General features: G+C 42.8%; 1 protein-coding gene across 1 annotated transcript; it reads right to left on the reverse strand.

The window, feature by feature from the left end:
* Positions 1 to 116: 116 nt before the first annotated feature.
* Positions 117 to 24,539, reverse strand: TNN (tenascin N). Its single transcript, XM_061345673.1, is given in 16 exon segments — positions 117 to 279; positions 502 to 665; positions 1,339 to 1,506; positions 2,171 to 2,267; positions 3,329 to 3,480; positions 4,352 to 4,484; positions 4,989 to 5,119; positions 9,466 to 9,729; positions 12,583 to 12,846; positions 13,076 to 13,165; positions 13,689 to 13,826; positions 13,829 to 13,864; positions 14,741 to 15,004; positions 17,676 to 18,053; positions 19,011 to 19,469; positions 24,354 to 24,539. Coding segments are annotated over 15 exon segments (2,835 nt in total). The 5' UTR covers positions 19,423 to 19,469; positions 24,354 to 24,539; the 3' UTR covers positions 117 to 135.
* Positions 24,540 to 25,877: the final 1,338 nt, after the last annotated feature.

The raw sequence follows: 25,877 nt of genomic DNA on the forward strand, positions 1-25,877 counted from the left end.
GCTGGGCTGCAGAATCAGAGGTCTCTGGGTATATGTTGGTCAGCATTTGTCTCCAATGTACTGGAGAAAGCTATCTGAATCTAACTTTTTGGTAAGAATCATTATCTTTAGGTACTGTCCTGCACTGAGTTCAGTTTAAGCCCTGATCTTCCTCTTCCCTAACAGAAACCTCTTCTTTCTCCCCAAGATTGGTTCGTTACTGGAAGACTGAGGACGGATCTTCATCTCAGTGAAAGGAATGGAGAATTCATGACCTTTCCATGGCTCCCAATTCACACCCTGGGAAAAGACCAAGAAATTTCTTTTACTAAAGCACCTAGACCACGAGTTAGGAGTCTAACACTGCCCCCTCACCTAAGTAAGTTTGCTTACGGATCATTTTCCTTTTAAATGAAATGAGGTAAGATAGTCCGGGCAATCTCTCCTGCTCCAAGGAGAGACATCACCCCCATATGTTTTCTCAAGGCTAGGGAGAAGACCTAACAGAGCTCTGCCACTCACCTCACTGTGCTTGCTCTCCCCGTATTTCCCATTGAGATTGGCCAAGTGGCAGTTCTTGTACCACCACGCACCATGGTGTGTCAGAGCACAGTTGCTGAGAGCCACATCATTGTCTCTGTCCCATGTTGTGAACTTCCATCCATTGTGGTAGGTCATTGCGTCCCCTAAGAGAAGAGATAAAAGGCATGATTAGAAGTAAGATAATACAGTTGCTCAACCTGATAGCTTAGTCACCCTTCAGGCAGAACACAGCAGGCATGTAAGGGGAAAAGCAATAGCACAGCATAGATCAGACAAAAATTTCTCAAGGGCTGCTATTAGAGGGCATGTCCAAGGGCAGCTGAAGGTCTAAATCTTGTGGCAAGAGAATAGATCTTAAAAGTAGAGACTATGGACACAATGGCAATGGTAAGGATTTACAAGTGGCAGAAGCCAGCACCAGGATAATTACTGCTGTTGAGCACATTTCCATCCTGAACAAGAGCCATTCTCTTTGCACTTCTCAGATGTGGAGCTCCAAAAGTTGCTCCACCATCAGCACAGGTTACCCCATGGAAACACTTCCCAGTCTGCCTTTTCAGCTGGTGTTTCACCAGGTTACAGAGTCCTCTCTTCCTCATGGAAAAGCAACTCTTTTTCCCATCTTCAGCAGGAGACAGGCCTGTGGGCATACTCTCCTCAGTCTTTCTAGGAAGTACAGACTTCTCTCCTCAAAGCAAACCACATTTGATCTAACCTGACCTAATGAGCTCCCATGCTACTGGCAAAAATACACAGGTCCCAGCATTTGCTTCCCTGTGCTAGGCAGAAACAGCATGAGTACAAGACACTCCTCACCAGCATTGCCTCTGTAATTTTCCACTGACAGCCTGTATCTGTCCCTGCTTGAGGCAACCTGGAAAAAGTCATAGACAGCATAGACAGATTCGCTGGCTGTCCGTAAGTCCACACGGAGCTCATAGCGAATGGGACTGCTGCTTGTGAGATTGTGCAGCTTGTCAAGACCTAGGACAAAAAATAATTACTGTTAAAATGGAAAAGCCTGTTCACCTTTGCAATCCGAGACTCTCACCCTGTGGCCATTTTGGTTAAATCAGATATTTCCTCCCTCCTTCCCTGCTTGATGCTGTCATGATGTTTTGCCAAGTTTAATCTGTCTTATTTTCTGGCAAGAGACAGCAGTATCAGGAAAAAAATGAACAGCCTAAACCAGCAGAAGCCTGGCTGTAGCATAGCATTATTCGCAGAACATTTAGAGACTCTTGCTCCAAAGACCATGACCTATTTAGTGCTGGATTCTCTGATACAGAGTTCATTAACAAAACAAGACAGACAAAAAATGACTGAGCACACCAAGTTTTGTGTAGTATCCTGGTATTTACATTTTCATGAATGCAATTTCTTTATTACCCCTCTCATAGGGGCACACAAGCTTGCAATAAACCTTTGTGGAGTTTGGCTTGCTCAGGGACTGTTCCAAAGCCCAAAGATGTCAGCTGAAATACACAGTGCCCCTTTAGAGATTCCTCAGTGCTTCACTGGCATTTCTAAGGAAGACACAAAAGCTGACAGTTCAAAACTGCAGCCCTGGGGGTTGGATGTTTCAGCATTTAGTTGCTTCTACAAAGCTAATCTTCAGCTCTTCACTGGTCACACCCAGGTACTGTACCAAGCCAAAATTCCCCTGTGGGATCTCCAAATCCTTCCACATAATTTTTCCAGCGTTGGTAGAAATCCACCTCACCAGTGCTCCGCCTCTGAAACACCTGCAAAGCAAGGATGGCTAAGCGACAATTCATGACAGGTTGAGGAGAGACGAAGAGGAGGGATACGAGAAATGCTTACCCCGATTCAAACACAACTGAAAAGGTGAAACATTCAAGAGCAAACCATTGTACCTGATGGTACACTGCATCTGAGCAGGGTACACACAGGAATTCATTTCAATTTTCTGGCTGCACGTAAGCACTAGAGTGAATAGTAAGTTGTGCAGATGATACAGTTTACTTTCCACAAATGCCTATGGACATTACAATCTGAGCATGATCTAAGAGACAAGATCCATGAGACGTTTGGGTTTCTAAACTTTAGCAAAATCAGAGGGATTTGGGCAGTGACACACAACTTATTTCAGTGAAGAAAATCACTTATCCCTGAAAAGGAAAAGGTAAAAGGGGGAATAAAGGTATTTTTATTTGGTTAATTTAGGGAGACAGCTGTCTGGGAACCTCAGACTCACTGCATGCTCATACACATTCCCCACTTCAAAGCAGTGTGTTTCTGCCTCCAGGTTCCTTTGAGCCACTCAAAAGCTTCTGTGTGGTCAGGGTTCAAGGGCATGCTCAGACCACTAGTATTTAAAATACTAACAGAGTTCAGCTGAAGGGTGTTAATTGTCCATACGTATAACATTATATTGTGGTCAAAATGAAATTATATAGCTCAGTTAACTTGTGAAAGGCAGTCAGGCTAGGATGCACTACCTCATCTTACCACTGGGCTGAATAACTCTCGTAAAACCGCCCATGACCTCTCGCTTGCATAAGGTAACACATTAAGCTGTCATTACTCAGCCATTGCCCTCAATCAGCAATAATACAAACTTGCGTGGCATTCACAACCAACAATGAAAAATGCTATTGCTCATTCAGTCTCCCACAGCATTCCTACTGACAGCCTGAAGGGATACATCAGCATCCACCACCCTTTCTGGAACGTGCCACTCATTATAGGCAGGAGCTGAAACACAGTACTGCAGTAGGGCCCCAGCAAACACCGGTACCAGATCATAGTGATAAAAAACAAAGAGGAGCAGAGAATCACTCACTAGCCACTCTCCTCCATCAGTGGTCATGTCACAGTACACCTGCATTGGCCTGCTGCAGTCCCCCTTCAGGTAAATGGTGTACATGCCACTAGATGTATTTCCGTTCTGCTGCATCTGGCTGCAGTCTGCGGGATACGGGTAGAGGGAGCTAACTGCAAAACCAGAAAATTTCACATCAGCAAAGCAGGCTATAGAGCTGCAGGAGGCATTTCAGACCCTGAGGAATCTCCTAAAGACAGCGTAAAGACAAGTAAAGAAATCAGCAGCCCTCACTGTGCACAGCTGCATCTTGCTGCTGGCAGCCTTCCCTACTTCCTAGGAACTGATGCATGGATGGGGTCCCCAGAGGCTGCAAGAGATGCAGTCTTGGGTTTCAGTGAGAGCAGGAAGAGGGAGCCCTTGTTCGTGAGGGTGGGCGTACCAGTAAACAGGGACTTTAATGTGTCTGTATTTCACAATTTGTCCACAACTGGCAATCCCTGTGAGCACTGCCACAGTACGAGAGGCTTCCACAGCAAGCTGGCATGAGGTTTTGTTTGATATGTTGCCATTTGGGTGTGCTTTTCCTGACCTATGAAAACAACCTGGGCAGCTACACAGTGCCATGGGAGTATTTAAACGGCTGTGCCCTACCATTACTAGGATGGTGCAGACAGATCTCCAAGTATATCATAACATCTCCTGCCTACTGGCAGCTCACCAGCAGGCTTTGTCCCATGCTTGGCTAGCAAGGTTTGCCAGCAGCACTGACCACAATGAGTAATCTCTACTCACACCACCCCATTGTGTTTCACAAGGCTCCAGATGGCGTGGCTTAGAATGGATGCCCAGTCAGGAGATACATCCCTGACTTGCTCCATGGTTTGCTTATGATCATAGTTTCCCAGTGCATCTGTAGAACATGAACTCCACCTCTGACCTTTATTATACAAGGTCATTATTATATATATTATTTCTACTATATGTAAAACACAACAGCTGTAGAGCATAGGGAAACGTGCAACACCAGAGGCCAATTCCTACCTGTTGAGAAGGTACCGTCCATCTTTCTGCTCTGGCGATCTCCCTTATAGGCCATCACAAAGATGGTATACCTTACTCCTTGTTCCAGTCCCTCCAGCACAAACTGTTGCTCACTAGGACTGAGCTGTATTTCCTGCCAAATAAAACAGATCAAAGGTCAAACCCAGCTCTCAATGGCATTTGGCTTTTCTGGAGCACAGTGCCTCATTCTCCATATGCATTTACAGGTTTCTCTTGTAGAGTTCAGCCAGGCACATCCATTGCACTTCCTTGAAACATGGAGACCATCTCCTCAGAAGGAAGACTTGGGGCAAAGTCTCAAGGATACCACCACTAGGACTCTGAGGACACCCTATCCCTGGTGACAGCTGCCTCTCCAGGTAATAAAGAGTTTAGGAAACAGAAGTAAAAACGTTCTCTGCACCTACAGATCTGTTGGGAAGAGGTGTTACTGTCTTGAGTAGAAGCTGTGGAGGGACTTTGTGACATGTCCTTCCTCACGCTCTTCCTCCCTGGGCCATGGATAGCATAGATTCCCCTCCAAAATTGTCCATATAGCCACGAGACCCAACTGGCAGAGCCCATAACCATAGGGGTGATTTCAGTGGGGTCTGCAGGACTGATGAATTTACTGTACCTTGCTTGTGCCATCTTGACCCTGGTAGGTCAGAACATAGCCATCAATCTGTGCTGCAGGAGGAGTCCAGGTAACCACACCAGCAGAATGAGTCATATCTGATACATGGAGGTTCTTGGGAGGATCAATCTCTATTGAAAAAGAAAATTCAAGTCTCATTGTATAAACAAAATATACCAACTGCAGTGCAGCACTTGGGCTGAGCTTTCAGAGTCTGTTAACTGGGAAGTACAGAAACTACCCAGTGAGCTGCATAGCTAGCAAGCAGCAGAAGCCAAATGTGGCAAGGTCTGCTACAGATCTGGTTTGGGATGTTTTGTGAGCCCTGCAGTTGGCTCAGCTGTTCAGGGCCCAGAAGCTCGACACAGCTGCCTTAGAAAACCCCATCAGACTCACATCCAAGAAGCATTCACAGACAGGTCAGTCCTGGAGCATAGCCCTAGTGTGGCTGGCTGAGTGGCCCTACACCTTGTTTCCCTACTGCAGATGAAGAATGACTTCATAAGCTTTATTATCATGCTTTAGACTTCTTTAGTAAACACAGGAATACAAAGAAATGCACAGCTTTACAGTTCAGGCTCTGCTGTATATGGAACACCAGCTCCTTCACCAGCTTAGCCAGATTTTCCCTGTGCAGACTGTTCAAATTCACATAAGGAAGAACAACAGAATTATTTTAAGCAATGCCAGTTCCCAGCAGTTGTCAAAAAGTGTCTTATAAGATACCTACAAGAGGACTGAAGTGCTTCCCTAGACAAAAGGTCATTTAGAAGTAACAACAATGGAAGCAGCATCTGCCTAATTTTCATCCTGTGCTTGCTACATCCTATATACTTTAGTAACATCTTAAGGAAAACAATTTAAGTAGCGAGGTTTGTCTGGTTTTCCAAGTTTTAGAGAGAAGGTTCTTGGTAGGCAAGAACAGATTTGCTCCAGCCCTGAAGTAGACCTGAGTTTATAGAAAATTATAACTGAGTAATTCATCTCAATTCTCTCCTCTTCCCCCCAGCTCCCCTGGGGGACTACAGGTACGTTATTGTCTGTTAATTCAATTCTTTTCTATGTAAACCAGGCAACAACACTTTCAACAACTTCTTCAAGACCTTGAAAAGTGCTATGAGGGTAAGCATTAACAACAACTACAATGCATCAGTTAAATATTACATTTTGAAAAGGCCACGGGGAAAGATACGGTCAAGCTATGGCCTTAGATAAATGAGAAGAGTGGCTTCTCCCAGGAAATGCTGCACTTCTCGTGTGTAGGGTTACTGCTCAAGACAGTTACAAAGGCAGAGGACAAGAAATCAAAACACCAAATGTAAGGAGAGCAACAAGGACAGTAACACCAAAGTTCATACAGCATTTTGGTTCACACTGGCTATTCCTTATAACTGAAGACCATCTTTCACTAGACTCACGAGTTAGGCATTAGTACATTACCTAATGAACTCGCGGTTCACCTGCGAGACCACTAAAAAGCTGCTTTCAGTAAAAGGAGGCAGAAACCTTTCGAGAGGCTGACTACATGTGTACCTCCAGCTGGGCAGCAGAGGGCGCAAGAAGGTACAAAATCCATCACGAGAAGCAAGGGATTTGAAGCGCCGCCTTAGTGTGCAGTTCTACAGCGCTGCTATTAAAGGCCGGCCAGCGGTTCCATGGGTCAGCCGGCCACCGCAGAAAACTCCCTGCCACAGCCCATTTTAATGCCAGGGAATGACCAGCTATCACCCTGAAAATGCTGGGGTCTTTGTCGCCTCAGAAGTTGTGTTATTTTAGCAGAGGTGCCCTTACTTTTGGAAATAGAACACCAAAACCGAAAGTACATGTGTTTTGTGCCGATATTTCAAAGCTAACCCTACTAATGCTAAATGCATTCACTCTCCAAGCAGTTTTACTTCATGCAAAATTTCCATTTTAATTCCAGTTAAAAACCAAAAACCAAACAATATTTCAATTTGCTGAAACTTTCCTTGCATTTCTAGTTCATTCTTTTGGGCTCGGGAGGGCTTCATTTGCTTCCATCAGCTGCCCTTGAGCTCTGTAAGTGCTGGGGAACTGTTTGACATCTTGCCCTAAATCCAAGCTTCAACTGATCTATCTCACACCAGTTTCATGACCAGATGACCCTGAAATGTTCCCAGCACACCATAATCCTTATGGCTGGCTGAACAAGAACTTCACAGTCTGCTAGGACCAGTCTAAGGTCAAGAGCCAAAGGGCAGGCAACTAATTTAAACCGTTCCCAATTCTAAAATGATTTAACTTTGGTTGTTAAACCTGTTACTGCTAGGCTTGATAACAGCACATGAAGCACAGCATGCTTTTGGCTAAGGACTAGTGAAATAAACTGGGTACCATTATCTGTAGTCACTCTTTATTACAACATCTGCACTTTAATCGTCTTTAGCAGCAGTCTCCATTATGGTCTCTTTGGGTAGTGAAAATGCACATTCCTCCTTCCATAGCTACAAAAATCACTTTCCAGCATTTCCACAGGTCACCCATGAGAGTGCCTGTGCCTGCCCTGTTGGCCTGGTTGCTTTCTTTCCCTGTCAGGTACAGATGATAGACACCACACCTAGCTTAAAAATAATTGGGATAGCAAGACCTGTGTCCTGCCCCACTTCTCCCTCATTCCCAGGGAATGCTAGCAGTGTCCTCTGCCAACCAGTCAGTCTTCAGCCTGGCTATGCAGCCAAATTCTGCAAGCAAAAGCGTTGATTATACAAACGGAATTACTGATAGTTAAGACACTTTATCCAGGCTCAAACCAGGCTTCCTTTTCATGTTCTGGGAGAAGACAATTAAAATAGAGGTGTTTCCTTCCAAGTCTTGATTCACTGATAAATACTATTCTTATCAGTGAGCCATCCTAAGTTTAGACAGGATTCAACAGCAGTAGTGTAATACCCTAGGGCAGAGCTAAGCCACACTTGTAAAGGTCAGTGTAGACCTGAAGACCAAAAAGAGCAGGCAAAGCTGATGAGTGCTTTAGCAGAGTGCTGTGAAGCTCACTCTGGGCTAACAGTTTCTCAGTTAAGAGCAGTAATTATTTTCAGAAAGTTATCTAGACTTAGCACCATCTTTATGTGAAGCTTGAAGGTGCCTGTAGCATGGATGTCCCCACAAGACAAATATGCTCTGCAACAGGCCAGAAAGTGAGATCACCACAACACAGTATCATGTAGAAGCAAACATATTTTCTGGAATACCCAATCACTGCCTCAGTGCTGACCTTCTTGCTCTGCTGTGTTGCCTTCTCTGCCCAGAGGAAGATAATATACTCAATGCCAGGTTTCAGTCCTGTCAGTCTTGTAGTGGTCTCATTCTTTTTCCATTTCTACCTCCTCTGTGTCACCACCAGAGGTGTAGTTCACCATGTACCTATCTATAGGAGCCTAGGCCCTGTCCCAGGAGATAGTGGCTGTGTCCTCTGTCACTTGGTCAGTCATTAGATGAGCCGGGCTGTCAATTTCTGCGGAGACAGTTAGAAGGGAAGGACACAGGCTGTCATAGTCGCACCGTGACACTCCTTCCCCTTAAGAGCCTTGGCAGTTTCTTCCTTTTTCAAGTCCTGTCTCTGATCACGTATTGATTGGACCCACAAAGCTGGGAGGTTATCAAGGTCTGAGGTGGGTTGACTGGGGTCTAACTTTAATACTTATAGATGCTTTCCCAGGAAACAGCACAGCCAATTCTGACCTGGACAGAAGAGAGCCTTTTGCAAAGCAAGATACTGTTACTTTCTTGTTTTCTCATGGTCACAAGCCTCAAAAGCTCACATACATGTCACCTGTCCAGAAAATAAGAGAACAACCAAAGTTCTTTTGCTAAGAGACCAAGATGACTCAGATACACATTTACTCATCATCCTTCAGCAAGATCCTGACCTAGAGCATGGGTCTCAAGTGCTTGCAACCGCTTGCAATGGATTCAGATGTTCAGCTTTAAGGTGTTGTTATAAACCAGCAACCCTCACACTCAGCAGATCACTACACCTCCTTAACCAGGTCTGGAATCACAGGGGGAAAACCCTGGTAAGAACAACTGAGGCACCAGGATTAATCATCTTACTGCAAGAAAAGACATCCTGCCTACTGTTAGTCTCTCTGCACTGTAATTTATTAATTTGAAAAAAGGAACTGAATTTCCTTATTCCGTGATGAAGGATAAACAAATGAAGCAATTAAAATAAAACAAGACTATATGAACACATAAGAGACTGCTGCAAAGGCTTCATTTTCCCTAATCCCTATTAGTATTCGCAACATGTCCCATTTGTAGTAAACAGAAGTAACTAGGTTCTCTCTGTTGTGATGTTGAATAGGTTTCAAAGCAAGATGCCCTAACCTGAAGCCTTGACTTGTTAAGCCTGAATCTTCCTCTACTGTGAAAATGTCTTAGGATGGATTTATTCAGTGTTAAGGCAAAGCTGGACTGTAACGTATACTCTTAATAAAATCTATTGCCCACTTACCTGTCACAGCCTCAGTGCTGGCCCTCTTGCTCTGCTGTTTTCCCTTTTCTGCCCAGACATAAATGACATACTCCATGCCTGACTTCAGTCCTGCCAAGGTAGTGACATTCTTGTCTTTATCCACCTCTCTCTCCTCTGTGTCCCCATCAGCTGAGATATAGCTCACTCTGTATCTGTCTATTGAAGCCTGGACTTTGTTCCAGGAAACAGTAATTGCATCCTCTGTGACTTGGTCAGTCAGCAGCTCAGTTGGGCTGTCAATTTCTGGAAGTGAAAGTTGTAATTACTAGAAGTTTTAGTGTAATGCTGTGGTAATTACAATGGTCTAAAGACACAAACAACACAAGTTCTATAGCCAGAGTCAGTACCCTTTATCAGACTATGAAATCTGTTTTGGAAAAAAAGATGAGTTTTGGGAAATGCCCAAAGACCTGAAAAAGGTTTGTGTGTCCAAAAGCCTGCTTGTTTTTTTACCAGCTTAACCTGGTAAATCGAATAGAAGTTTTATCTTTAGCTATAAACTCTGTTTTGATCACGCAGTGTAAACAACTGACACTTGAGTGAGTCCCATTGGATATTACCATTTGTGCAGCCAAATAATTTTGTACTGTTGAATACAGTGCAAGGTAGACTTAAAAACAGGTGGTAACTGCTAGCACACCCTGCCATTCTTGATACATCGGTAAGCATACCTGCATGTCAGTGCCAAGGTGGCAAGACCCTGTGTTGGGCTGCTAATTTCTGCAGGAACAGTTAGGAGTGAAGAACACAAGTTCTCCCAATGATGCTACACTTACTTCTTCTCTTCAAGGGCCCTACCAATTTCTTCCACTTCTCATCCTTTATTTCTTATCAATGATAGGCCTAAACTACAAAGCTGGAGATGACCAATTCAGAGGTATTTCAGCTTGGGTCTAGGTCTCCTCTTCAAACTTGGAAGAGCAGGGCTTTCTGTTGGGGAGCAACAAAAATGCAGCCAGCCCTACATCGAGAGGAAAGCCCATGCAGAACTTGGTGTCTTTCGCTTTCTGAAGATCACAAGCTCTTGCCCCAGTTGGTCTGGGAATTAACCTCCCCAAAAAAACAAAATCACTTGTGCAGAATCCCTGTCTGAAATACACCTCTCCTGGAACAAGATTTTATAGTAAAGCAAAGCTTCCTACCTATCACAGCTCTGATGCCTGCTGAGCTCCCCTGTCTGCCTAGAGGCCAGTGGCATTATTTTTGTTTGGCTGCAGTCCTGTCAAAGCAATGATGCTCTGGTCCTTCCCCACCTCCACATCCTTTGTGTCCCCATCAGTTGTTTTGTCTCTTATCAAGTATCTCTCCACCAGAGGCCAGTGCCTATCCCAAGTTCATGACTGTGTCTTCTGTCAGCCATCTGGCCACTATATGGACACTAGAGTGGCAGTTTTTTTTGAGAACAGGTTTAAAGGTGAAGAAGAAGGCAACAGCAGTAGTGAAAACTAAGTTCACATTCTCCACTAGAAAAAAGCCACTTTCAACTCCCCCCATTATTACAGTAATTCCCCTGCCCTTTCACAGGTGGAAACATGCCACTATGTTTCACAAGCCTTAAGCCACTATGACAACAAAGCCTGCAGGAATGGGCCCTTCAAGGACAGCCTTTACACAACCTTCACACAGAGCACAGGGCTTTTTTTGCTGGATTTTTTTTCTTCACTGAGCTGCTAAACACATCTCAGCATCCTGAGCAATGGAAGATCTGCAGATGCCTCCCAGACTGTGGGAACAGCATTTCTAATTCTCCTGCAGGCTTTAAACTCGAGGGCATAAATGCACAACCAACAGCCACACTGTAATTTACCGCACATCAGTGTGATTTATCACACATTAGTGGTTGTAAAAGTTGTGATTTTCCACCTGTGTGTACTAATTTCACTTCTTTTGCAAGATGAAAATTCATTTTAATGAAAGATGCTGAAGCTTATTTGTGTTTTTTGTCAACCTAGAGCGGCACACACTAGGAACTTGTGTTTGAATAATCACAGCTCAGCTAGCAGCAGAAGATCCTCACCTGTGGCAACAAAAATCAAGTTAATTATTTTCTTGTGCGATATGAAAATCAAGTTTGTTCTTTAGTTATAATTGTGCTGCAGCTGCGTATGGGCTGTGCCTGTATGCATATGCAGTGCATTTAACTTCTTAACTTCCTGAGCCGTCCATAAGCCTCCCAGCCAGTCCCCTGAGTCAGTGAGAACATGAGCTGTCTTGAGACAATGGACCAATTGAAAGCTGATGATTGACTGAGCTTCTTAATTAAGTATTTGACTGATCCTTACTGATCCCCTCTGGATGGGAACCTCAGGCAGTCCTACAAATTCCCTGAGACAGCTCTTGTGTCTAGTCCAATTTATATGCTTGAATATGTTGGTTAACATCCTGAGTGGAGCATCCCAAACACTCCCCTAGGAAATATCTGCTATTGAAGTGCAGATTGCGCATAGATAAGACATTTGTAAATAGTCAGTACAAACTGCTCTTGTACCTACAGCCACACTAAACAGTGGCTGGCTGGAGTATAAGAACTGAGCAGAACAGAGGCTTAAGGAGTTTCCCAACCCAGCTGCAACCAGTACTGCAAGCATCCTCCAATGGAAACTTCTTGCCATCAAGAGACAGCAACCAAACATCCTGTTCAGGAAATTTTACTCCCCTCTTAATTTATGCCATGATCTAAATAAATGATTTTCCTCTCTGGAAAACGCTCTGGCATGACTACCTGTGCAAAATGTGTATAAGCCCCCTGTCTTTTTTGGGAAAAGCTACAACAGTCACCCAAAGAAAAGCCTGGAGTTGGTTTATGGTATTTTAAAGGCAAGACATGAATTACATATTCCAGTTACGAGGCTTTAGTTTTTTCTGTGTTTCACTGTGCTTTGTAGTAATAGCAACTGACGCCTTGCCATACACAAGGACTCAAAACAGGGTCTTTGAGCTGGAGACCTGTTCAACCACACTAGTAAGAATGACATGAATTTTTGCCTCACTAAAAAAGCATGCAAATCAGAAAAAGCTTCAGTAAAACAAGTAAAAGCTGATGGAGGAGTTTGAATTTCAAACTCACCTCTCACCACTGCTGCTGCTACAACTTACCTGTCACAGCTCTGGCGCTTGCTTTCTTGCTCCTATAGGGCCCCTTCTCTGCCCAGATGTAGATGATGTATTGCATGCCTGGGTCCAGATCCCATAAGGTGACCGTGTCATTTTCACTCCCCACCTCTATTTCCTTTGCGTCTCCATCAAGTGAGGTATATTTCACCATGTACCTGTCTATGGGAGCCTCAACTTTATTCCATGAGACCGTGGCCATATCTTCTGTCACTTGGTCAGCCGTCACATTGGTTGGGGTATCAATTCCTGAGAAGATTTCAAGGTGCAGGATTAGGAATCTCCAGCTAAACAAGGCGAAAGACTGAGCTGGGGCTAGGTTTATTGTTTAATAAAGTGTAGACAAGCTTAAAGAGATCTGCCTGCAGGTCCTGCATGAAGAAGCAGCCAACTGTGCACCTTTTGTGCTGAGATCATGACAGATCTGTCCCCAAACCCTGTAGAAACATCACTATCATTAAAGAAGCTTTCTACATACCAGTCCTACCACTCACTGAGGATGGCTTCCCCTCTATATTGTCTGTCATGGGTATGACAGTGACCTCGTACTCAGTGCCAGGCTTCAAGCCTACAAAGAGAAAAAGGGAAAGTTACCAACAAATAGGGAAGACAGTATCTTTTTCTTAAAGAAAGCTATTTTGTTTAGTCTATTCCAGTTTTAGGTTTGTAGCAGAGAGGAACTTAAAGGTTAGATTTCTACCTAAATTGCTTTTGTCTTAAGAATGCCTTGATAGCACTTTTGGTCTGAGCTTGCCTTGAGGGCATACACCGACTGCAGCAAATGGAGATTTCTATATAACATCAGTGTTACCAGCTCTGAAATAGGATGTGCTTTATTCCTAACAAGGACAGAATTAAAGCTGAATTAATATGCCTTGAAGCATAGAAGTTTTCTCCCTCTGAAGACACATTAGTTATGGGATAGGGAAACCCTAATAGATCTCACCCTGGCCTATGGCAGGCACAAGGTGAAGGAAAACTGGCCATCCACACATGAGAGAAGCATCATCTCAGGACTACGGTCTGACCATCAATCACTCCTGTAATTTCTTCCTGCCCCTGCCTAGTTTGGGATAGCCACAAGTACTCACCAGTCATGATGTGTCTGCTCTTAGGGTGACTGCTTTTGGGTACCATGACCTGCTTCTCATCCATCTCCGCCAGGGATCTGAACTTCAGCTTGTAATAATCCACATCTGTTGGTGGGTTCTCCCACTCCACTTCCAGATTTCTTCTGTCATCCAGATGGCACTGAGTGCAGATAGAACTGGGAAGAACAGCAGAGGGTTGAGGAAGCAGCATCAGCACAAAAAGGTAAATATAAGATAGGAAGTTGTTAAACAGTCCTTCCTGCCCAGTCACCTGCTTCCGAGACCCAAGGCATTTTCCTGAGCCAAACGAAAGTCTTAAGCAAGTACAGCACAATAATTGTTTGAACATGGTAACACTCCAACTCAAGAGTTTTCTGGCTCTCAGCTCCCACTTGTTGTGTTAGAAAAATGTCAAAATAATCAAATTTTCAACTATTTCTTCTAAGTCCAGGCAAACAGCATAATGTCATCTGCTTACACAATAGCATTTCACTTCTCCAGAGACTGCTTCAAATATGCAATCTTTCCACACACGATTTTCTGACCTCAGTAGAACCAGGCTTATACAGTCCTAGGAAGAGACTATCAGGAAAACCTCACTGCTGCAGACATGTTTGGCAAATTATTATCTAGGAATGACATTCTGTCTACTTTAAAGTCCCTTCTGCATCTGGTTAAACAGTGTGTTATTCTTAATAATGTCCTGGCTTTATCTTGCACACTTCTATTCCTTCTTCTTACAGTGGGGAACATTACAGATTCCCTGTAATTCAAGGGAGCCAATGCAAGCAGGATTTGGACAAGATAAAGCAAAATTTGCAATACATGCAGCCCTAATGATACATATCTGGGAACAGAATGAACAGAACAGAATTTTTTTTTCCCAGAAAAAAAATAAGTAAAATCAATGACAGAAAACTGCAACTGAAGCTGGGAAGAAAAAGTGCTCCCCAGCGCTCAGACAGGATACTACAAACCTGCAAAACCAAACAATTTGCTGTTTGAATCTAAAGATCTACAGCTTCTGACTGAAGAATACTGCCTGCTCCTACCTGTACTTGCTTCTAGATACTTGGGCTCACTAGCAGTTCCCTTCTTCACATGATGAAGTGTGATATTGTACATGGTGCCAGGCTGGAGACCCACAATCTCACAGATGAACTGTTCTTTGGGCATGTGGACTTGTTTCACCAGTGTCTCATACCCCACTGGGTAATAGCTGATGAGGTAATTATCTACATCAGTCATTGGATCCCAGCTGACAGCCAGAGACTTCTCTGTGGAGTTCAGTAGCTGCAGGTTCTGAGGAGCAAGCACTAGAAGAGAAACAAAGGAAAACATTGCAATGAGGTTGATGTCTTGTCACATGGCCAAGCGAGACACTTTTTCAAACCTATTCTGAGCACAAAGAGAATGCAGAACTATAAGCCCCAGTCTGAAGTCATCTTGGGTTTGTCCATTTCTGGTCAACAGCTTATCATTAAGTACAAATGAATACTACAGCCAGTAACAAATACAGTAATTTCCTGGATGACTCTTTACAGCTTCTAAACCCACACTGGCATGAAGAAAATATTCTCACAAAGCTGCTGCTTCCAATGTCTCTCGGAAGAAAAAGACAAGCCAAAACCTCCTTATTACTCGGTTATTCGAAACTGTCAACTGCTCCCCAAAACTGCGGAACAGCTTCTCCATGGAAGAGGCAGAAAACTAAGCTTTTCTACTGATGGAAACTTACACCCTGGAGGAGACCTGGGCAAATCCACTGCACACAATAGAATTCAGGACACCAACAGTGCCTTAGCCATTCTGCCACAAGACAGACAGCTCATCAGTGTCTTGAAAGCAACCCTTGAAAACATTCACTGTAAAACATCTGTCAGAAAGTTTACCTGATTTTAATTACAAGTAAGCAAATCATAAACTGATCAAACCATCTATGAGCTGTATTTCATTAGCAAGGCATCAATAGATAGCAAAGACCAGACAGCAAGTGCCTGTAAAAAGGAATGTGTCAGCAATATTAGGTCAGATAATATCAGGAATTCTTCTAACTTGAAAGGCAGCATTCATTCTCTTGTGTAATTCACAGCTTTCACTGAATTCTACCGTTGATATGCGCATGCCATTGCTTTTGACAAAACTCTGCACAAAATGCAAGAATGCTCATCCTGCCTTTTCTTACGATACAGAAGCTAGATTTGAATAGTCCATATTTGCAATAACATAATAAAGAACCTAAACACATATGATGTGGTTTATCCCTTGTCTAAGCATACCTCAGAAGAGGATTCTATCTGCCCCTCTGGAGAGATAAGGTGTAAGAAACAACTATCATCTTCTTAGGGCAATGCCTAGGATAGTTTGTTTCCAAGCAGGATATTCTGACAAGGGCTTCTTGCAAAGGCAGTAACTTTCTCGGCCAAGAGAATCTGCTTTTGCAATGTGTTTGCTTGATCTGCCCTAAGCTGCTCCAGAGCCATCTTCTCCAACCAATGACAACCCCAAGCACTTCAGGATTTGATAAAAACATGCCTGGTCAGGGCCAGGGCTGTGAAGGGGAAGGAGACAACTGCCTGGCCTTGGTAACCCTCAAAAACCTCCTGCTCTTGCTCTCCAGCAGCCGAGGACATCCCAGCCTGAAGAGAAAGGGTTCATCAGAGGCACAGCACCAATTGTTCAGGTGAATTAGGAGGACGGGTGGTTGTGGGCTGTGCCAGAGTCCATCTTGTGTTCTGCTCACTCTCATTAATCTCTGTCCATCAGGCAGCTTCTGCTCCAGAAGCAGGCTGAGGTCCTAATGGCTGAAGCAAGCAGGAAATGAGCAGCACATTTAGAGATCCAGTGCTGGGCTGAGAGCTCAGGTGGGGGATTGTGGGGAGCCTTGGCTCCCCTGGGAACACCAGAGTGTCCCTCTTTATTTTCTTTTCCAATTTCCTGATTATAGCATCATCACAAAGACTTCCTGGTTAAACTAATACTGTGCCAAGATATCACAGAACTGGTTTTGTGGATACCGTCGCTTTAAGGTATTCATTTATTCATCTTCAGATATACCACAGTGTTATTTTGGAGTGCCAGTAAACAAAGCCCAGAAAGAGCACAGGCTAATACCCTGTTTTCATGCAGACCTCATGTTTGGATGAGGTATTTGAGCTAGTAATATTTTAAATAACAGACAAGTCTCTAAGCAGATAGATCAAGCCTGAGAGATGAGGGATAACCCAGAGCAAAGAAGACTTGAAAGCAAGGTCACTACAAGCCCTTATTGAGCAATACCTGGCGCTCAGTGTGTGTCTGTTGCTTATTTATCCTTTATGAGGAGCTGTGCAAGATTAGACCAAGCAGTGAAGGAAAGGTGGCTTTCAGAGTAAAAGGCTGAATGCTGAAACCTGGAATATCAACCGGTGGTTGCATGAAGCTCATAGGTTTTTCAGAGTCAAGCGGAAACTGCTGGACACACATCTTGAGGTCAGCTCTCTCAGGTCTTCTCAAGCAAATCCTACTGCTTTGTAGCAAAGCAGGAGAAGGGAGAATTTCCCAAAGACCTCACTTCAAAAGGAGATTAAAGGATTTATGCATCCTTTGCCTCACAGGTTTTATCACATCAACTGCCTTATCATCAAGGAGTGCACACTGCAGCAAACATGATTTTACCTTCTATGGTCTAATTTGTACGTCAACAAACAGAATCTGGCTCCCTCTTCAATTATAGGCTCCATACAGTTTTGTTTTTCCCTTCAGCTGCTACACACAGGTTTGTGCAGCACTGTCTTTAACTGCTTTTTCACCTTTCCCCAATTCAACAACTTTTCCAGGCAATTCTTTACAACAAGGATCAGTCACCAGTGCCTAGCCCAGCAGGAGCTCAGAGAAGAACATTCTGACCCCACACTTAGCTACTACAGCATTAACCAAATAATTACAGAAGATAGAAAACTCAGCTTAAAAGCATGAAGGGAGAAATAACTCACAGGAATGTCTTACCCTGGGAGCAGTCAAGGCCAAAGAAGCCGTCATGGCAGTAGCACTCTCCTGTGTCACAGAACCCATTGCCACTGCAGTCCCCAGGACATCGTTTCTCACTGCAGTCCTCCCCGATGAACTCCTCATAGCACTGGCAGACCCCTTTGGCTGTGTCGCAGATCCCATTGCTGCTGCAGTTCTCAGGGCAAAGCTGATGGCTGCAGTCCTCACCGAAGTGAGGCTCATCACAGTTACACTTCCCACCATCACAGCGCCCATGGCCACTGCAGTGGCTGGGGCAGGAAGGACGGGAGCAGTCATTGCCCTCCCAGCCCTCAGCACACTTACAGCTGCACGTCTCATAGAGGAACGTCCCATGGCCACTGCAATGTGAGACATCTGGCCAGAGCAGCACCCGGATGCACAACAGCAAGTGTGACACACAGATGAGAGAAAATAAACAAGTAAAATTAGGAATATAACAATGCAAAGGTAGTGAAAAGGTGTGCTCAAGGTCATTAAAGGAAAAGCATAAATATCACTGGAAAACACGGGCTGAAAAATACTTGAGGACATGACCATCTCCATCCGCTCCAGGTCCGAAGAGGAACCAGCTCCACTCTTGCCTTTCCCAACACATTTTTCTATCACTATCAGGAATGCAGATTCCATGACTGCCCCAGAGAGCCAATTAGAAAGCTTTTCACAACCTCTAACCTGAATCTTCCTACTTGTAATTTAAGCTCACCATTTCTCACCACAGTTATAAAGATGGAGAGCACGTTATTCTTATCTGTTATATGCCTGTACTTTTCATGTAAGCAAAGGCTTAGCACTTCTCCCTGTCTCCATTACCCAAAGAACATTAGTTTATTAAATCTTTTCTTAGAGGACTTTGATCACAGGCAGAGCCTGTGGCCAGCACAAAGCATTAAAAACTCTGCTCTTCTTTCAGTCAGTTATCAAGGAGGAAATAAACAGACAAATTCTCAACTGCAGAATTATGAAGGCAAAAGTAAGAAAGGAAAAGACAGCAACAAGAAGTACCTCCTCCATCTTCCACCCTCGTCTTCCAGGAATTTGTCCACTGAATCCTCCCACCTCTGTAAAAGTCAAGAATTTGTTCCAGTCCACTTTTCCCCTGCACTGGTTTCAGAAGTTGTACATACTACCACATTTTGGGACCTTCGGATCTTTCACATCACAGAAACCAGAGCACCTTCCCATCTGTAGGACTAGGACATTTCACTCACAGAGAATCCCCAATAACCATGAAAAATGGATTCCAGTTCCCAAACTCTGCAGTAAATAGGCTGTATCTGGGATGTAAGAACAGATACTGGAATTCTTACTTACCTCTGCTTCCCCCACAGCACTTCTCAGGGCTGCAAACTTCTCTCAGCTCTGCCACTTCTTTCTCAAGCTTCTCTATCCTTTCAAGCAGACCTTTAATGTGGGTCAAAGTTTCACAGTCTCCTTTGGGTGCGTGCACATGGATATTATGCCTAAAGCTTATATTCTGCTCTTCATTATCCTCAGCCTCTCCAGGATCTAGCTGCACTCTGCTGTTGTCTTCACGCTGGAATGGATCTGCCTCCACCTTAATCTGGGAGGATGTGGGCAGGTCAGTCTTGTAGGAGTGGCTGAAGGATATTCTTTGACCATCGCTGGTGCAGTTGTGAGATGCAGGATGTTGAATAGCAGATGTCTGAAGAGCACAGCACAGCAATACCCCCACTGGAAAGGCAAGCCAAATCTGGAAATCCATCTGGCAGATTTTCAGAGGGAGCACTGACTCCTCAAACAGCACAGGTGCTTCAAGAAAAAGAAAAGAAATTAAACTGTGTGGTTATAAAGTTGGCTTTCATGATTTCTCTTAAAAAAAAAAAAAAAACAAAACAAAAAACAAAACAAAACAAAACAAAAAAAAAAAAAAAAAAAAAAACCAACCCAAACCACAGTTATTTGTTTTGCCCTAACTTAGTACTAGGTTGATAGAGCACCTGCACTGAACACTGGATTCACTTGAAGGATTAAGTTTATTTTGCTTTGACTCAGTTATCTGATTTGTTATCTCAGCATTGGGAAGGTTGATATAGAAGTTACTGGAGCAAATCTGTTAACACATGGAGCGAGAGGATGTTGCAAACCCATCTGTTTCCCATTTTTCTATTTCAAAAACAGTCCTTCTTTCCTACCCTGCATAAATAAATACATAGGAAGAGCATGGTTTCGGGCTGATTAAGTCTCAGAACTAAGCCTTAAAAATAAATATGTATTAATGTTTACCTGCATTGACATTTAGAGTTCAAATCTGAAATCTGAACATTTAAGCTTAAAGTCCTCAGATACAGTCTTTAACAGAAACAAAACTGTTTTGTTAACCAAGTGAGATTTTTTGACTTAAGAAACTAACACCTTAGAAGTAAGAATAACAAGAAGGAAGAAACTGAACAAACACAGGTAGAAGGATAAAATGTAAAGTTAGAAACATAAATTTATTAGTTGGTTTGGCTTATTCACTGTTACAAGCTGAGTTTAGGCACTAATGGTAGATTTCAATCTGTACAGGAGGTGATACATACTTGGTTAAATACTTACAATTTCATATCACACAATGCAAATACAAAATGCCACCAAATGTGACTAAGTAAGAAGTCATGTTATTCATTGCACTAGAAGAAACATCATTATTTAATTGCTAAATTAGGTAACATGATAACTAGAAAGCATTTGGCCAGTAGGTATCCATAGTAACAGCACATCTGAACTTAGATAATAGTGCTGCCCCAGATAGTACTTTATAAAGTAGGAGGACTCCATTCCTAAAGAATCGTACTAAATTTTCAGCTCCTCTGCTATTTCCATTATCATCACATTTCTGAAAGCCATCCTGAGTTATAATGAAAATTAACTGTTTCTGTGAAACATCCTTATATCTCCTAAATGTCTGCCAAAACTTTGGAAATATCCCTACTATTATATTCGTGCCTTACAGCTACAGGAAGGTGCCCTTTATGCTCAGAAACATGAGGCTTTGGTTGCTAAAATCCATCAACATTGGAAATACATATTATACCTACTTATACCTATACTGCAAGTCACTCTGGTGCATCTCTCTTCAAGCAAAATCATCACTGAAATCAACAAAAATGGGGTAGAGATTTCAAGATTCAGTTTACAATTCTTTATCTTGTTGTATTTATCTAAGGGAATTATCTCTGCTGCTTATTCCCAAATAGCAGTTTGGTTGGGTTCCCCCCCCCCCCATTCAGCACTTACCTACCTTTAACTAACAGTAAAAGAAAGGGGGGGAGGAAGTATGCTGCTTTGCAGAGGCAGGGCTTCTTTCCTGTCTCTGTCTCCTGAGAATTTGCAGATACCTGTTTGTGACCTAAGATGCATTTTTCCACCCTGACCCACCTGCTATTCTGTTTCCCTCAAAGACACACAGAAACTAATTAATATCTTTCTTTTTCTGCTGTGTAGACTTCTGAAACAAATGAAGATGTTAAGAGATTGCTTCAAAGCTGTGAACAAATTTAATGTCTACGTTCTACAGATCTTCACCAGTCCATTGCAGGAAACCCCAAAAGCTTTGTGTTGTGGGATTTATTTCCAAACCCCTGGAGATGACTCCCCCCAAACCACTCCTACTACCCCAGACAGACACATGCACAAAAACCCTTTGCTCAGCATCAAGTGCTGAAGAGCATTCTGGGTTGGAACATGATGTCATTACTAATTAGGGCTTCATGGGAACCACAAATTGATTTCAGATTTTCCTGGTCTTAGAGATCATTCAGGAGGAAAAAACCCTGAATATAAGCATTTTTGTTAAGCGTAATGAAAGAGGACAGCTCTTTTGGCTTCTTCATCATGTAATAAAGACATTTTCCTCTGCTGTTAAAAAGGGTGTGATTAACTGATTCTTCATGGAGAATATAATGTCATATGTATGACTGGCAATAACAGCAGATTAGGGAAAGGACTAATCTGGGAAAGAATGCTAAACAGCCAGATCTACTAGGCACAGAATATTCTTACAAGGAAAAGGATAGAAGAAGCCCTGCTCACATCTTTCCAACCTTTACAAAGGAAAGCACAGGATGATCAAAGCTGGAGAGAGCCTACTGTATTCATATGAAAGACTCCAATGATCTTTTTCCATCCTACAGGTCAGTGCTTGAAGGTCTGAGGTATAGGCCTTTGCAGTATTGTCTTCTGCACCCAGTCAGCCACAGGAGATGCATGTCTGGAAGCTGCTTCAATGAAGGCAAGAATGTAGACAGTCTGCAGGGTGACACCCAGGCAACATGAGATAGGAGTAGGGAGAGAAAAGGAAACTTGTAGTTACAGGAGAAGGAAATGCAGGTCTAGAACAGCTCCAGGACTGCAGAAAAAGAAGACAGAGAATTATAAGATCAAAGATTGAGAAATGTGGCAGAGTAGAGGACGTACATATACAAGCAGCAAGAGTTATGCGACACAACATTAGAAGCAACACACACTGAAGTTGTGGAAAACAGCCTGGAAAAAAGGATATGCAGTGAAAGGAGGCACAGGGTGAGACCTGAGCTTTGCAAGCACAAAGGGAGACTACAACGTGCAATTTTTTGAGCACAGCTTTTTGCACACTAGGGCTAGAACAGAAGCTGCCAAATTGTTGAAGAGACATGAGAGCTGACAGTTTCCTAATTGATAAGTTAGAAAATTGCATGTTTAATCAGGGGAGGTTTTCGAGGAATACAAAAGAAACAAGTATTAGAAGACAAGTCAAAGTCTTTGGCAAGTTCACAGAAGTGCTGTTGATATCCAAACAGCCATCACTTACTTCAGGAGGTCCCAAGAAAAGCAGCAACAGACCTGCCTGAACAACACTAGAAAGGTATCATTTAAGGTCAGGAGACACAAGCATTATCAGTGGCCGATATCCCTCATGTGCTCTGCCCTCAAATAGATGTCGACTGTAGAATGCCATACTGTTGAAAGTATGGAGATGGGAGCAGGGGAGCACACAGCAGCAGCCTGTGAAGAAGGAAATACACCTGCAGAGGCACATGGCAAAGTTGTGTTCTTGGGTACAGAAGCAGATATAACAACACAGAAATTGATAAACCAGCTCATCTCTGAGTGAGTTAGAACACAGTTATGATCCTTGCATCTCGCAATGCTTTTAGCAATAAAGAATGACAAGTCAGTAACACCAAAGAGCAGAACACATTCATTGGGGTTACTATTTTTTCATAGCAGACTGATAAAAGTGAAGGGAGGGCCATAATATATACAAAATGATGATACTACTGTTCACTATTGCTACTACTACTACTGCTAATGGGCTAAGAAGTCTAGCCCATTTTCTTTCTGCTTTACGTTTTTCTCAGTGAATCATTCAGCTGAGACAAGCTATTAATTTTACAGACTTTCCATAAGTATAATTTAGTTTAATCAATAGGATTATTTGTCTCCATTTTCTGTGGTGAAAATATTTTACTGTTCCAAAGCTCACATGCTTTAGAAAGCTCTGCATCAGGTTTCCTTTCTTCTGATATTGGTCATAGAAGTAATAAGCCAGCCAGCATTCTGTTTTCAATATTATGTAACCTTCACAGAATTAATGGCTGTAATTAAGGCAACCAATGACTGCCAACAAAAAAAATGCACGCATTAATTTAACAAGGTTGTTTCTTTCACAAGCACCTTTTTTTTTAATTCAAGACTGAATAAACGTTACCTATTTGAAATAATTAAAAGAAAAGCAGAAGTACAGTCAGCCGGGGAGGGGCTGTGCTTCTAGATTTATCCTTATGTTTACCTTTTCTTTTACACTAATTCTTCTGCAGTGTCTGATAAGCAAAATGTACTAACTGCTCATACATGAATGAGGCTGCTTCCAAAATCCTACTTACTCATTAGAAAGTGAAGAGGAACTTAACAGTATTTGCACATTTGCTTGTTACTATATATATGCATTTTGTAAAAAATGATGCAGCTAAATCATTAGCTTCCACTCTAAGTTACTTTGTCTTTCCTGAAACAAATCTTTGTTCTGTTGCCTGCACAGCTCAAAAATGTTGTAACGCCTGCATTTGGTCAATTTTAGTTATCCAATTAATGAAATTTTAATTATAAATAATATAATCAATAAAGTACTTATATTGAGTAAATATTATGTGTGGTAAAGAACTTCTACTGTTTTCCACCACTGAGCCTGTGAAAAGATGTACTAGAAAGAATAGCAAGAGCTTTTGGATAGAAAAATATCAACCAGTTACCAAGAGTGTTTGCTGCAATTACATGTAATCAAATTCCAGTATAATCTCATAATAAAAGAAGGGGCTTTTAAAACAACTACTGTCACACAAATCTGACCCTAAAATAGAAAGTACTGGGACAAGCATTCTGCAATAATTGTAAGTTAAATCCTAGCTCTATTAAAGCCAAAAGCAAAACGCTGATTTACTCTATCAAATATGAGGTTGGAGAACTCAAGCCCTTTGAAATGGAGTGACATTAAATACTACCATACATTTTGCAATAACACTACATGCCCATAATACAGGATTATTGATGTTTGTGTAAGGCTTTCACAGCCTTGGAGGGCATCTGCTATAGGAAGTCAAAATAAAAATTGCTTGGGTTTTTCATTCAGAGCAAGCAACAGGAATCTCATAAGAAATAAAAATACTTTTCTCTTACCTTTCAAGCACTTTCATCTGTCTGATTCAGAGCCTTTCTGATGCAGCCACCACTTGCAAAGGTAATTCAAACAAGCTGGAAGGTCACCAAGTCCTCTCCTCTTCCCACTCCAGCTGGAAACCAGCAGTACTCTCTGCGGTGAATTTAAGTCCCCATTGACCAGAGGAAAGGAACCAATAGAGACCTTGGGGTGTTTCCCTCCCACAAACCACCTAAGGAGCAATTGCCCTAGTCAGTATCACTCTTTCACACTAGCACAAAGAATCATCTCCTACTTTTTTAATGCTCTGTTTCTACTTAAAAGCCAGAAAACCTTTCCAGCCCTGCAAATCTGGCTGCAAACATCCCAGAATTATCACTGAGGCCCACGTATTGACAAGCACATTTGTAGTACTAATGATGTGAAATTCAGCTGGAGTAACACAGAAAATTAAAATAAAACACCTTAAAAACCAGCAGTAAACACAATACTGCGCTTATCCAGTGCGATACTTACAAAAACAACAACAACAAAAAAAACCCAACAAAACACAAAACCCCCCAAAACAAAAAAAACCCAAACAAAACCAAAACCAAGCTAACCTTGAGAACTTAAAGTAAATTACATTTTGTGGGCATTGTTAAAGTACCTGCATGATTACTTTAACCACGTGCATTATTGAACTCAGTTTTCAGCTAACAAACTCTCTGTTTCCTCCCATCTGCTTTGCTTTACTGCAACCTCAGCTGTGCTGAGGGAGCTGAAGACGGCAGCAGCCTAAGAGCTATCATCACGCCTCATTAGCCTCTGCCAATCTCAGTCACTGCAACAGGGGGATGAAGTTTAGAGTGTACTTACAGTGCTGAACACGGTAAATACCACTAACTCACACTGGGGATCCAAGCTTTCTCACTTAGTTTGCATTTTGTAAAGCTGTAGGTACCAAACACTTTGTCCTAGGCAACCCCATTACAGAAAGGGAACAGTAGCACTGCAACGCAACACAACTGGTCTCACCTCCACAGCTGGGAAAGTGCTGGTGACACAGGTGATGCTGTTGAGCAGGGCAGAGATTCAGCCCTGGCTGAAGAAATACTTCTCTTTCCCATACTCTTTAGCTCCTCACTCAGCCAGATCACCTAACAAACACAGGGAGACCAAGGGGAAGTGGAACAAAATATAGTAGGAAAAAAATGCACACTCTAACATGCAAATGACCTTTGTTTGTATGTGGCTCTCTGCTTTGTTTGCCCTGCTAATATTCTACAGATTGATGCAAAGCTGAAAAAATTGCAAGTTATAGATCATAACATCAGGAAATTGAAATTCTCTCCCTGCAAACACCAGAAACCTTCCAAGCCAGTCATGCATTGACACACAATATCACCAGGAAGCATGGCCACAAACAGCCCGAGTTTTGAACTGGATGCTCACAGAAGGATTGCAGCCCACAGACTGAGACTTGCCTGTTGCTGCAGTTTCTCTCGTGCAAGTTTAAGAGCAGTCTTTCAACTTCTCAGAGTATGAAGAGAGCACAGAGAGAT

Source organism: Neopsephotus bourkii, unplaced genomic scaffold (genome assembly GCF_033783945.1).
Source record: "Neopsephotus bourkii isolate Nb327-2 ecotype Australia unplaced genomic scaffold, CSIRO-AGI_Nbou_v1 NB_234, whole genome shotgun sequence".
Taxonomy (NCBI): Eukaryota; Metazoa; Chordata; class Aves; order Psittaciformes; family Psittacidae; genus Neopsephotus; species Neopsephotus bourkii.